This window comes from Camelina sativa, chromosome 14 (genome assembly GCF_030686135.1).
Source record: "Camelina sativa cultivar CO46 ecotype springtype chromosome 14, ASM3068613v1".
Taxonomy (NCBI): Eukaryota; Viridiplantae; Streptophyta; class Magnoliopsida; order Brassicales; family Brassicaceae; genus Camelina; species Camelina sativa.
This window is the reverse complement of record NC_141893.1, coordinates 28,042,630-28,057,569: the sequence shown is the minus strand read 5'-3', so window position 1 is coordinate 28,057,569 and position 14,940 is coordinate 28,042,630. Positions and strand designations below refer to the sequence as shown.

Here is a 14,940-nt window from a genome sequence, read left to right as displayed (position 1 = left end):
TTGATCAAATCAGTTTTTCAAATTTTTAAAGAACAATACCTCTTCACTCACCTCCTTATAAAATAAGGAAATAAAATTGGTATACATTTACAATTATGTTTGTTACCTTTTAAAACAATTAGTTTCTATAAAAAAAAAATCAAATAGAAGTAGAGTTAATTTGTTTATTAAATTAATTATTTAATATCAATGGCATGTTTGTAAATAAGTGCCAACTTGAGGATTTATTTTATAAATGTCTCCAAAAATGTATATAGACTAGGATATAACCTGCGGTACACCGCGGGACAATATTTTTAATTTTTAAAAATTTAAATTTATATTGTATTTATTTGATATTTTATTATTGTTTTATTAATTTTAAAAATATAAAATTAATATAAGTATTCAAAGTCTAGGATTTTTGTATTATTTTCAAGGTTTTAACCCGTGTGGTATATGTATAGTCTAGTAATACATTTATCTCCTAGTAAACATCTAAAAGTGTTTTAAAAAAAAAAATTCCACTTTACTCCCTACATGGGATTAATGCCAACCGTCTCACCAAAATCAAAATAAGTTTTTTATAAAGTTTAATTATGTTAATTGTTTGACCAAATTAGCATATTTTTATAGTTTATAAAATTTCCATGTCAATATATATAGTTTTTGATAATTAATAGAATTTTAACTTTTTTGGTAATTCCTCAAAAAATGAAAATAAACCAAATTATATGGGGGGTTTTCATTTTTCAACATATTTAATGTGACATTTTATAATTAGATTTTCGGTTTAGGAAATTTATTAATGTTAATATAATTATGGATATTGTAAATTTTGTTATGAAAAATCTGTTGTATATCATTTAAATTTGAGAGATTCTAGCATCCATAAAAATAGTTTTGTATATTTAATGGGTTAAAACTTTAATTGGTAGAGTTGTTTTTGGAAAAATCCAAATGAATAGATGTTGTTAAGATTTTATGGCAATAAATGTAACAAATGTTAGTCAATTTAAGAAAGTTTAGTATTTGAGTTTATCTGCAATGTTATTTATGGAATTGTTTTAGAAGTTAATGTTGTAAAAAAAATTAAATAAATAAAACTTAAAGGACATAAACCAAAATATACTTCAAAAATGTTAATATAGATTAAAAAGGAATAAAATTTTGAAGGTGAAAAAATAATCAGAACAGAATTAGCTTTTCATATATAAATCACTAAAATAGACTTTATATACCGAAATTTAAAACTAAATTTTCATCCTAAAACACTTTAGATACCGGAATATCCGGCCATCTCCCACCAAACCCTCAAACAATGTTTGTTTCCTTCTCCTAAGAAATTCCCACTTCCCTTTCCGGTAAAACAAAAATAAGATCTGTTCTTTCTTTTTTGAATTGAAATGTAAACAAACAAAAAAAACAAAATTGACGAAGACAAAATAAAACGTAAGACATTGATGAAGACTACACAATATTTGCTATGGTAAGTTTCGATCAACGATGAATGATTATGCAGAATTATATAGTTATACTTTTTATTTTGAGTTTTTTTCCTTTATTTGCATATAGTACATTTCATCCTCTCTTATTCTTTTTTCTTCTTCTTTTTTTGTTCTGCTAGACGTGTTAGATTTTCTCGAGAAAACGTAAGATATAGAGAACATTAATCAATCTTGAATCAGCGGAGAAGAACAAAGATTGGAGGATTAAACCTAATTCTCTAATGAATAATCTACTAGGTCTCCTCCGTATTCGCATCAAACGCGGTGTCAACCTCGCAGTCCGAGATCTCAACAGTAGTGATCCTTACGTCGTCGTCAAGATGGGAAAACAGGTAACCATTCTTAACCATACTATATTGTTTAACTGCCCGTACGCCCGTAGACTCTCTGAGTTGGCATCTGTCCGGTATAAAAAAATCTGACAAAACCTGACTCAATGTTTTAATCTTCTCAATATCAAAGAGACTTTTTTACGTTAGATACATATAGCTAGGTTGATTCGGTCAATTTTCCAAAAGAATTTGTTTGGTTAACTTACAGTTTGCATTTTAGATAATTTAGGGTAATCAGAATATTTTAGGGTAATGAAATAGTTTTAGTAGTTAAGAATTTGGGCTCCTATTTATTTTGGTTTGTTCTCGAGTGTTTGAAGACTTTCGAATCTAGACTAGTATTATCCCTTTAGTATTAGTCGATTGATAGTTTATGATTACAAATTAGTCATTACACAATTACAAATTCTCATTTTATGATTCAAGAATCAATATTGAAACGAACGAGAAATATTTGAATGGGCAGAAATTGAAGACTCGAGTTATTTACCATAATGTAAATCCTGAGTGGAATGAAGATTTGACTCTCTCAGTAACCGACCCCAATCTTACTGTCCTCTTGGTAAGTAGTTTAAGTACCAGCTACGATCATATTTATATTTCATTTTGTTTATAATTTCCATAACGTTATAAATTGTTCGTATACACAAGCATCACCGTCGTCACGTATTTGTTTTTACTTTCTCTAGACGGTGTATGATCACGACACGTTCACCAAAGACGACAAGATGGGAGATGCAGAATTCACGATTAAGCCGTTCGTTAATGCAGTGAAGATGCAATTACATGATCTCCCATCTGGGACCATTGTGACCACGGTCCAGTCGAGCCGAGACAATTGCCTTGCCGAGGAGTCTCGGGTTATATGGTCTGACGGTAAGCTCATTCAAGATTTGGTCCTTAGACTAAGACATGTCGAGTGCGGTGAGATTGAGGCTCAGCTTCAATGGATTGATCTTCCTGGCTCTAAGGGTCTATGATTTATGGGACTTTAAACCTGAATTTGAAAACCCCAAATTAATGTAAATTAACTAAAGAACTAGAAAACAAAAAAACATAAATGATATTTTATAGGAGTTGTCTTTGTATATCTTATTATTTGGTTAGTAAATGATATTTTTCAAAAATCATTGCGGTAAGCATAAAACTGAAGAATGTTGTGATGTTATTAGAGTTTTTTTCAATTTGTGGAGGTCAAAACCAAGCCCTTAGTGGTGTTTTAGTCTCCATTACTTTAATTCGTTTGAACTAAAACTACGCATTTCAATCATGAAGTGTTTTTTCAAACCGTGGAACGAAATTATGTAGTATTAGCGACTTCAACCCCTTAGTAGCCACAAATTTCATCTAATACTAGTGTGTGTATACGTCAAAATTTTAGTTAGTTTTTGGGGAAAGAAGTTACGGGTAAACTCAAATGTCCAAGGAGTATCAGGTGGAGGCACGTGGATATGTATGACGTAGCTACGAGTACATGCATGACCATCACACCACACAAACCCTATTATAGTTTCCTTTTAAATTCTATACGTATCCGGGACCTTAAAGTTATCAATTAGGTATTCTCTTTTGATTTTTGTTAAAATATTTTCTTGATATAATGTAGTAGAAAGTACAAAAGAATTACGTACATGAGACTAAGAACACCATTACAACCACAAAAGAGAGGATATATAGAGAGACCATGCTTGCAGCAAATCTAAAGAGAACAACAATAGATCATTAACTTACCACAACCATGCTTTCACCACAATCAACAAGAGAATAAAAGAGAAAAAGAAGAGAATAAGGTATGCTCACAATTCGCGATGATTTCAGAGAGTTCGCCCTAGAGTTTTCTCTCAGGCACGAAACCCAAGGAGCCGTTCCTTCCACAAGATGAGCTTCTTCCACCAGCGACGTTTCTCCGGCAATCTCCTTTTCTGATCTGTTCGCTTTGCTAAGGTGAGATCTCTCTCGGGTGGTTCTCTTTTCCGGTGACGTAACCGTTTATCCGGCGAGCTTCTTCACACGACGAGATGACTTCCTTGTTTCTGTCGATTTCGAGCCACTCTCGCTACTTACCGATGTCTTCGGTCGCTTTCCTCCGTTTGAGGCCCCCTCGTGCACCACCGCCGGAGCCTCTTTCTCCGCCGACTCCACCAGAACCACCGGATCCACCGGACCCTCAGATCTGCTTCTCCTTTGGTGAATCTCTTGCCCAGCCGCTGAGTCTCTCTTCCTTCAGAGCGTGTGACTTGTTCGTCGTCCCTCTCCCCTCCACACTGGGTTTTCCGCCGCCGACTGATGCCCTCACCTTACCTCACCAGATGTTCCCTCAGGTATGCTCTTATTCGCCCTCTAAACCTTCTTCTATGTCGGGAAGGTCTTGGATGTTGGTTGAGTTTGCGGCTCTGTTTTTGTGGTATTTGGATGAAGTTATGGGCTTAGATACTGTTGTGTCGGTTTGACAAAAAAAAAGATACTGTTGTGTCTACTTTAGTGCTCTCTTGCAGCAACCTTATTGCTTTGATGCGATCATTTACCGCAGTATGCGGATCCTATCTCGTTTTGGCTTTGTGGCAGCTTGGACAAAGTTCTTTGAATCTAGATAACCGACCAGTTCACCTGGTTCATCGGGGCTTTTGTAGCTCTCATCTCTCCTTTATGGAGCCTTTATTCCTCCCGTATACTTCACTTGTGTTTAGTGGTAGTGTTACAGGGAGCATTGTGTTAACTGTTCTGCTTGAAGTAGAAGCGGGGATTGTTGTTCAAGACTGTTCTCGTTCAGCATTTGTTGACTGTTTAACGTTCGTGTCTTTGAAGTTTCCTTTCCTAAAATTCCCTCTTGTTTGGAGGGGTTTGGATGATCAAGACTTGTCGGTATTGCAAGGTTCTTCCTCCCGGCTGATGGTTATTATGGATGCTATCTATCAAGAAACTGTTGAGATTGTACTTGTTTGTTGGTCTCTTATGTTCTCTTCCTATGATTTGTATCTTATCTATCCCTTGTTTAATCATCTTTTGATAGTTTTCTTTGGTATTTGTTGCCTTCATTTCCTTTGTTTTGGATGTATTCCCTCTTTGTTAGAGGTTTAAACTCTTTATTTTAATGAAAGTGAAGTGTTTGACCAAAAAAAAAAAAAAGGTATGCTCACAATTCACACCCACAAATTAACTTTCAAGTCTTTCGAGCTGAGGAAACCTCACAAATTTCTGAACTTCGCAGTTTGAAATCGGTCTTTTTTTTCCGGATTGTGCTCGTTGAGTTCTTTTTTGTTTTTGCTTCCTTATTGTTTGGTTCGTATATGTGTACCTTATTAATACTTAACACTGATACAAAAAAAATAACTTTTAAGAAGTCAATTTCAAAATTTTATTTTTGTTTTGTTTTAGGGTAAATGATAAGTTGATAAATGATAACTTTCAAATTTATTAGGTGCTGTTGTCCAAAAAAAAGTAAAAAATTGTCAAAAGAAAATAATATGATATGTATTAGTTTAATTATTTTTTTCTATATGAAACATTATCATTTCATATAAATTAAAGTCCAGACACAATTGAAAACTTTAAGATAATAACCTAATAATGTAGTTGCTGTTTTTTTATTTTATTTTTTTCTGGAAAATGTATTAGGCTAATAATCTATGGTTATACTCATTTAATTATATATGTATGGGACACTGCAAACCTACTGTTTATTATTTTATTTTTTTCTTAATTTAAACATTTTAAATCTCTTTAACCTATCACCATAATTAAATAAATTAATATGCATAACTACACCACAAAATAAATTTTATGAAAATATATATCACAATGATTTTGAAATATGACTACAACTACAAAAATATATGGCATGTAAGATATAATATGACTTAATTACACTAAATATATTATCATCAAAAGAAAATTTGATTTCTTTACATTAGTTAAAATTTCATATTACGTAGTCTTTAAATTTTGATGTACACCGAAAAAACAAAATAATAATAACATATTATTTTATATTATTTTTAAAAAATAGAAGAACGATTATGTAAGAACTCACGCCTAGCGTGAGCTAATATCTAGTAATACACTAATACCCCTGTTTTAAAAATCGCTAGGCGCTAGTCAGGCGGTCGAGCTGCGCCTAGCGATTAATCTATTAATCGGGGATTATACGAGAATTAATCGGGGATTATACGAGAATTAATCGGGCACTAGTTTTAGGGATTATATATACTTATAACACATATATATTTTATATTTTGAACTAAGAAACTGATAAGTTCGGTGGCGCAGTGGTTTAAGTCACTTAAATCGAGTTCTATGTCTTAGGTTCGAAGCTCAGCAGTTGCTTTTAATCATTCAACTTTAACCGAGGGTAGAATAGGTATTTTATCTTCTTCTTCTTTAGTCTGCGCGCACACAAACCCTAAAACACGAACAGTTTGTTTTTTTTACGTATTTTACTCAATTTTTGTTCAGAACCAGTATATTTATACTCAAAACTACAGATCTAATCATAAATAATCGATTTTCAACTGAATTTTAACAAAAAAAAGTGAGTTTTTTCCCAGATCCGATTTCTTAGGCAAATACACTAAAATCGCGGCGGCTGGGTGCTGCCGAGCGCTTTTCCAGCGAGGAATCGGCCGCGGAGGCCGATTTTTAAAACAGGGACTAATACATATATTTTTTTCCTCAAATTTAAATACACTATATATATTTTAATTAAAATTAAATATATTATTATAATTAAAATAACTAATATATAAAAATAAATAAATCATACAAAAAAAAGTAACACCATGACACTCTTCATGGTTGACTGACCAATTAATACATTTAGATGTGAATTACCTACATAAATAACATATATGTAATTTGTTATCAACAAACAAACCATATTTTATAAGTAATTGTATTATAAAATTATTTTGTATTAAACTATTTTACAAGATATTTCTCAAACTAAAGCATCTTGAATCAGGAAAACTATAAGAAAAAAAAAAGAAAAAAAAAACAAGTGTCTTTGAAGATACAATGTATGACTGTGGAGAGACTTCGCTACTTGTTCATAAACTCTGCCAATGGTAAGAATGATATTTTTACTCCGCATGTGCAGGTGATCAATTATGACTGTCGAGAGACTTCGCTACTTGTTCATAAACAACAGAAGCAACCTTTATCAAAATAAAGAGAAGCTCTTTGGAGACTTATTACCAACAACATGAAGAAGAAGAAGAGGATCTAATGGCCCTATTTCAGAGCCACAATAAGGAGAACGTGGAATCACACATTCTCTTTCTTTGGGCCACTAGATTTCAACATGTCGATTTTTTTTTTTGCCAAAAGATATTGTAATAAAGTATCACATCTTCTAGCTAAATATGGATGTACGACTTCATTGTTTTATTCTGAATGTTTCTCTCCGCCTGTTTGGTATTTGAACAATTGTATTATGACTTTTTGAATTCATAAATAAAATTATCATTTCGACAAAAACCAAAAAAAGTTAAGAGGGCTTATACAATAGATGTATTAAGACAATTATTTTGAAAAAGTAAAATAGTACATAGACATCCTATGAATTCTGCCTAATTCAACTATCCATCCTTAACATTTGAAAAACTCTAAGTCTAACAAACAGAATACTGAGACATGGCGAGTGAATGAAACAAACAACATGATTGAAATAGATTACTTAATTTGTGGAGCATAGATATATTTACTTTTGATATTTTGGGGTGGCTTTAAATATAAATATACAAATAAGGTTTGGTATGAAAGTTATGAACCGTCCGTGTACTTGTCATGGTAAAATAGTGTGTCGGTGTCATGTTTAGAATATAGATGTCTATAACAACATTTCAAGTAGCCGACTAAACCCTAAACTTTATTATTAACATTGCAATAAAGTTATTGTGGCAATTGTTCAGTTATTCTAGAAATCTAGCTAAATATTTTTGAACTACATTTTTGTACCTTTTTTAGAAAAAAAAAACTGATTTTAAATCTCTATATTAATAAAAGAGAAGTACAAAATCTTTTCCGGGTCGGATTATAGAAAGAAAATAACCTGAAATTAATTATATCGGATATGGGTTGTTTATATCCAAAATCTAAAAATATCATCCCACAAAAAATAATTAAAAAACAATTCAAATAAAACTAAGGTGGGTTTATATTTAAGGTTCCTATAATTTAGGAAACAATTCAAATTTATGGGATATTAATCAGAATTACAATAAGAAGAAATCGATCATATCATTATGAACTGGATATCATATCTTTACCAAATATGGAATCGCATAATCATTCTCCTAAGATATCATATCTTTACCTAATATATTTCCAATAAATTGATCCTAATTTTTAGTCTACTAATTATTATTCCCCTAATTGATTTCGGAAAAAGAAACTGAAAAATCAGTCTCCTAAACTTTCGAAAATTTGTTTACCGACCGAATCAATCAACAAATCAATATCAGAATATATTAAGAGAATATATTTTAACTATAAATACTCATTAAGTGATACACCTCCATTCCATACTTTCCATCTAATCTTTTCTGCACATCTCGATTAAGCTTAAAAAATGGCTGCCAACCTACCAATAACTGATCTAGCATCGAGCAAGCCTTTCAAGCCTGTTTGGAAGATCCAAGTAAAAATCCTCCACAACTGTCCACAATATAAGACTTACTCTGGTGAGACCCTGGAAATGGTCGTAGCTCATGTCTTGGTAAGCTTAATAATCATCCTTTCAAATAATTTACGTTTATGTTTTTGAATATTTCACATAAATGGTTAACTCACTATGAATGTGTTTTTCATTTGTGTTTAGGGTACTCTGATCCATGCGACCGTCAAGAAACAACAGCTACACAAGTTTCATCGAATGATTCTCTCTGGTCAGTGGAGAATCATTGAGATTTTTTCATGATACCTGATATATATTATAGATGTTTAGTACAGACCATTAATATAATGTAAAAATTTAAGATACTCCTAAGTATATCATCGTGAGTAAATCTAAACTTACAGTGATGTCTCTCCCTTTGTCCTTCTGTTTGATTAGATCTTCTTCACATATGCTCTGAAAAATTAGTATATATCAATCAGCACATACAAAACAAAAGCAAAGTATATGTATAATTTAGAACAACAAGGAAGACTAATGTTTTGTTGATAGAAGTGGAACACTTGATCAAACGAATACTAACAATTAGTAAAATTGTTAAGAATATAGCTAAATTCAAACTTGATAGAAGTGATAGTGTTTATCAATAGTTGAATCAGAAATCAACTTAACCAATTAACTGGGATTAGTCTAGAAGATTTGTAAAACCCACAATTGAATCCACCGTGTATGATGTCTCTGTCCGTCTGTTTGATTAGATCTTCTTATATTCACTGAATAATTGTATGAAAAGTATCAATCAGACCATAAAAAATTAAAGCAAAGGATATATATTATATAATTTTAATAATTTGCTGAAGACTAATATTTTTCTGATAGAATTGATAAAACATGATAAAACAAATTAGAACAATTACTCAAATTGAAAACAATAAAGCTAAATTCAAACCCATTAGGAAGTGATAGTCGTTTGATTTACCGTTATCAGAATCAACTTACCCAATTAACTGAGACAGATAAGGAGATTTGTAAAATCCACAATTGAATCCGCCGTGTAAGAAATCAATCAACGGCAAATACATTTACAGTATCTCTTTGAGTTGCAGATTTGGTTGTTCTTAAATATGACTGGATCTCCTAAATTGTTTCACAGAAAAGGATCTGCAGTGTGTGATGGAAATAATCGGGTTTCAATCAATTTGGGTTGTAGGAATAGAGATGGTGAAATGAATCCAGAAGTGGAAATTGAGTTAAGCAGTGGATGGGAATTAATTACAGAGGAGGGTGATCAGAAAAATTATTTGCAACCCTAGCATTGGACTATGTCTAATAATGTTCAATGGACTATGTTTAAAATTTGAAAAAAATTTAATAGACAACATCCTCTCTAATGTAACAACCAAACAACCAAACAACCAAACAACCGCAAAATACAGTAAAACCTCTATAAATTAATAATATTAGGACCATGAAAATTTATTAATTTATAGAGGTTTTAATTTATCGATAAATTAATAATTATTAATTTATAGAGAGACTTTCCTAATTTGGTAAAAAATAATTTAAAATAAGTTTTAGTTGTTATAAATAATATTTTTATAAAAACAATTACAAAGAAAATAACAGTTATCATGTTTTGAAGATAACACTCAAAGATGTTTAAAATAAAATAAAAATGAACTCTAATAAAAAGTAATGTGTATATATATAAATATATTTAGATAATTTAATATAATTATTAATTTATACTATTGATGGGATCATATATTTACAAAGGATTTTCAAAAAAAATATTATTTTATTATATTATCGAATTGTGTCCAAAATTACACTAGTCCCAACTTGGAACTTAAAAATTTTATTAATTTATCGAGTATTAATTTATAGAGGTTCTACTGTACAACAAAACAACGGCAAACACTGTATCAAAAAATATTATGTACAATCAAAACGTATGTTACACTCTATTACATTCATTAATTTAATTGTGTATTGTATTTTTTTCTCCCCCAATATTTTCTTATAAATTTGTACACTAACATATTTAATTCAGAAATTTTATTAATATAGAGATACAACCCTACTATACTACGTTTATTTAATATCGAAACATTCGAAAAATTTCCCCCGCGCTGTAGCGCGGGTCAGATCGTAGTAAGATTGTATTTGTGAAATGACTTTAGTGCAGTGGCAGGAGGTAAGTCCACTTGTAGAAAACACCATCACACCAGGGATCGAATCTCGCTTCCTACGAATATAAGAATTTGACTAATGGGCTGACCAGTTGTGGTCCAATGTTTGACAAAAAAAAAAGGATTAAACAAAAATTGTTGTGCTGTATTTTGCGGTTTTATATACAAAATCATTGGAATTAACAAAATGGTACACTAGCAAAATTAATAAATAGTACATTAACAAAAAAAAATTAAAGGAAGTCATAAAATTACCATATTATATATATATATATTTTATATAAAACTGTAACATATATATATATATCACTCTTCCGTAAAACTCTGTACCATTTTTTTGTTTTTTTTTCACATAGCAGGTTATTTTCTAGTAATTTTCTTGAAGCCAGCACCACCTTAGGCAAGAAGAGCTTCATCCTGGGGCCAGCAGCTCTCCAGCCGCCAGAACCATTGGATAGTCCCTCCTTAATCACTCTTACATAAACTCTATACCTTTTTTTTTTTTTTCACCACCAATTTTTTTTGGGTTTTCAAGGCTATATATATATATATATTTCTTTTTTTTTTGTTATGCAAGACCAAATAATTCATTTGTTGTGTTCTTTAATTAGAAAATAAATAAATATTTTTTAGAATAGTACTATTATTTATTAAAAATGTTTGTATGGTCACATATTTTTATTTTCTTTTAATTGAATACTTGTATCTTAGGTAAATTAGAATTTTATTTCTTAAAAAAATATATATATATAAATATTATTACAACAAGTAATGAAAAAGTGCCACATTATTTTCGCTTCGAACCACCAATTTTATTGGACCTGTCCTGCATAGTAGGTTATTGTCTTGTAAGTTTCATGGGTCTGTTTCCTATTTTTATATATATTCCTTTTTTTCCATTTAGAAAGCATACATAGTAGCATTTTTTTGTTTTTTTGTTTTTTTGTTGCAATTTTCTTTTCTTGGTCTAGCTCAAATCTCGTCCAGATTATTAATGATTTATGCAAGGATACGTTCCTATGGACTCCTGAATGAGAAGGCACACATGTTTGCATTTCTTGTTAACAGACTCATTTGGCCTTCTACGAACAGTATCACAAGCCTCATTTCATTGATTAATCCAATGCGCCTAAGGAAACTTCCGGAACTGTCATAATTATCCTATCATATAAACTTTTTATCATAAACGAAGCATGAAATCCCCAAGTATCCATCTTTTTATCCAACAACATATTAAGTTCAAAAAGGAACAAAGACACCAACGTACTAGTACTAAGCATCATGCATTAAGGAGAGTCTATTCGTAGAAGAAGATATGAATAATAATAAGAAAAAAAAAAAAAAAAAAAAAAAAAAAAGAAGAAGATATGAATAATTTCCTCCGGTACCGATCTCAGCTAATGTGTTGTCTCCGCCCGGAGCGAATCTTAAACTGTTTAAAGCTGAATCTAGTAAAAGTTATAGTGTCGAGCTAAAACATAAATACATTTTTATTTTATATAGTAGACTAGGAGTATTGTAATGAGCTTAATAATCACCTGGATATTAAAAAGTTAGACGTCAAGGGATCATGTTATGTGACCACGTGGTCCATACTCCATATTCCATACTACATCCGCATGTACTAGCACTAAGCATCATGTAACATGTTTAAGAGTTCAAAATGATTTGGTACCTCCTCCTAATCTCCTTTCTTCATACCATGGTAACATGTTACAACTTGGCCGTCCTTTTCGTTGTCAACATTGATACCTCTTACAAGAGTGCTAATGTAAGTAACATATACCTTTCTCACGCCATCATAATTAGGACCATCATCCCTACGTTTGCCTCCCGTTAGACCGCCTACAAGTTCTTACTTAGTAGCAGGAGCTGTTGTTAAATATAATCCAATAGGAGCAGATCCATGGAAGCCAGTCATCATCTTGCCACTGGCTCCCACTACAAGAAAATACGTCATTTTCGACTCCTATAATAGTCGCTAAGTAATCGCAAAATAAAACGGTCGCAACATGGTCTTTAATTTGCGACTCAATTCTGACTAGAAAGAATAGTATATAAGCGACGATTAAGTGACTAGGAGTGGGAGTTGCACATTTCCGATAAAAATGCAACGAAGTTTACTTAAGGACTCTTTTGTGACCATATTTAGTAGTCCTATAGCAGGACGGTTTTGGGACTAATTACAAGAGTCTGAGTTTGGAGGTTTTTTTTTTTGTTTGGTTTGGTCACAAATTGTTCACATGTTTGATATTGGTTAATTTCCAATTTAAAACACTATTAATTAAAAAGAAAATGATGATTAAAAATACTAATCATACCAAAAGATTATCCTTATCATACCAAAATATCATCCTAGTCATACCAAAATATCATCCTAATCATACCAAATCATCATCCTAAAAGAGTTTAGAACACAAAAGATCATCCTATAAGAGAGGAAATACAAATCAAGTTCATACGGTGGAAGCAGTGTTAAACAAAGGAGAATTGGCAGCTGAGGTGGTGCCTACTCCCGTGGCTTGTGTGCTGCCTACTCTCGCGGCTGAGGTGGTGCCTACTGATACTAGGATTTTTGTATGTATCCTAGCAGGTTCAATTAACCTTATGCAGTTGTAATACTTAAGGTGTCAATCCAGTTGGGAAACTTTACTAACAATTGAGATGCAATCAAGCAATCACAAGTCAAGCCAGTTCAGAAAGTGATTTTATGTCTAACAATCCTAGAGTGATCAAATGCAAAACGGAAATGAGTCACAGAATTAGAAACGAAAATGTATGACAAAAAACTAAAATGAATAAAAAACGGAGACGAGTCTAAGCATGAACTAAAAAGCAAGAAACGAAACAGTCTCAGGAATGTAGTAAAAATCAGAAAGAAAAAAGTCCTAAGGATGGGAGTAATTGATGTCGGTGGAGTATCTTATCCTCAAGAACTACCATACTACTCAGATCCGAAAATCATCATCAACGATGCAAACACCGAAAATATTAAATAAAGCATAATAAGATATATAAAAATGAGATGAACAAGTTTGTAGAAGAAATCAGATGCAAAAACTCAATGAATTAAAAGATATCTGGATACAAAGTCTGAGAACGTTTTTTTGGAGGCTAGGTAAAACCTTAAGAACAAAACGAGATAAAAGATAAGATGTCTCAGGAAAGACTTAACAAAATGTATATATAGTAGTCCAACATGGAAAGCTCTAACACTTAAAACGACAAGGTAAAGCGTCAGTTCAGTATTATCTTGAAGCGTGTGAAACCAAACGTCTTTCTTCCTGACATGTGCGATCGAGTCCGTGCGCGTCGAATGGAATGGACGCTGAAGAGTGTGGCTCGAACGGACGCTGGGGAGCATGGCTCGGACGGACGCTGGGGAGCATGGCTCGGATGGAAGATGGGGAGCATGGCTCAGACGGATGCTGGGGAGCATGGCTCGGACGGACGCTGGGGAGCATGGCTCGGACGGACGCTGGGGAGCATGGCAAGTGAGAGTGGCTCGAACGTGATGAGTGAGAGTGGCTCGAGCGTGGTGAGTGAGAATGGCTCGAGCGTGGTGTATACGCATCCACTAAAATGATGATAACTCTTGAACCACACCTCCGATTGGCTTGAAATAAACGGCGTTGAAACGATAACTCAATTCCCTACAACTTTAATGAAGACGTCGAAAGCTATTTCCCACTCGAGTGGAACAGCTCGAACGGATGGCTCGGTCGAGCGGATGGGACTGGCTCGAGAGACGGTTCCGGGAGTGTTGTGAGATTGGCTCGAGAGACGGTTCTGGGAGTGTTGTCTTGAGAATGTCTCGAGTGATCCGTTCCCGACTGGTGACTTGAGAATGGCTCGAGTGATGCATCTGGAAGGTGTGGCTCGAGCGGCGTCTGGAAGGTTGGCTCGAACGGATGCGCTACCAACGTCTCCTAGATACCTGAATTACTCCGAAATGCACAATGTATGCAAGGATGATGCAAGAGTTACCTAGACATGCAAAGTGTATAGAAAAGACTAGAAAATGATGCAAAACATTGAGTTATCCTAACTAAATGCATGATAAATATATGCTAAGTAGAGACAAAATATAGACATATCACTACTCCCCTAGCTGAGGTGATGCCTAATCCTGTGGCTGTGTCCATGGCAGGTGTGGTTGGTTCATGATCAGTAGGAGCAGAAGCCATAAACTCGGCCAACTCAGGATTTTTTTTTTCATGAAGGCAAGGAGCTTCTTGAAGCTCTCATCACGTCGTGCATTTTCAGCCTCGTGTTCAGCTATCTTGCGCCGAATTTGATCTTGAAGATCCAAAACAGTT

General features: G+C 32.9%; 1 protein-coding gene across 1 annotated transcript; it reads left to right on the top strand.

Annotated features, from left to right (window-relative positions):
* The first annotated feature begins 1,239 nt into the window (after window positions 1-1,239).
* Window positions 1,240-2,949, top strand: LOC147928719 (protein C2-DOMAIN ABA-RELATED 5). The gene is made up of 4 exons (XM_087485717.1): window positions 1,240-1,468; window positions 1,607-1,819; window positions 2,286-2,381; window positions 2,509-2,949. Exons 2-4 carry the CDS (start codon window positions 1,709-1,711, stop codon window positions 2,797-2,799), a joined length of 498 nt encoding a protein of 165 aa, XP_087341843.1. The 5' UTR covers window positions 1,240-1,468; window positions 1,607-1,708; the 3' UTR covers window positions 2,800-2,949.
* Window positions 2,950-14,940: the final 11,991 nt, after the last annotated feature.

Excerpts from the sequence above, each read along its gene's own strand:
- LOC147928719 (XM_087485717.1), top strand. The coding sequence starts at position 1,709 with ATGAATAATCTACTAGGTCTCCTCCGTATTCGCATCAAACGCGGTGTC. Across the intron at positions 1,820-2,285 it reads TCGTCAAGATGGGAAAACAG|AAATTGAAGACTCGAGTTAT; the intron begins GTAACCATTCTT and ends TTGAATGGGCAG. Across the intron at positions 2,382-2,508 it reads CCAATCTTACTGTCCTCTTG|ACGGTGTATGATCACGACAC; the intron begins GTAAGTAGTTTA and ends TACTTTCTCTAG.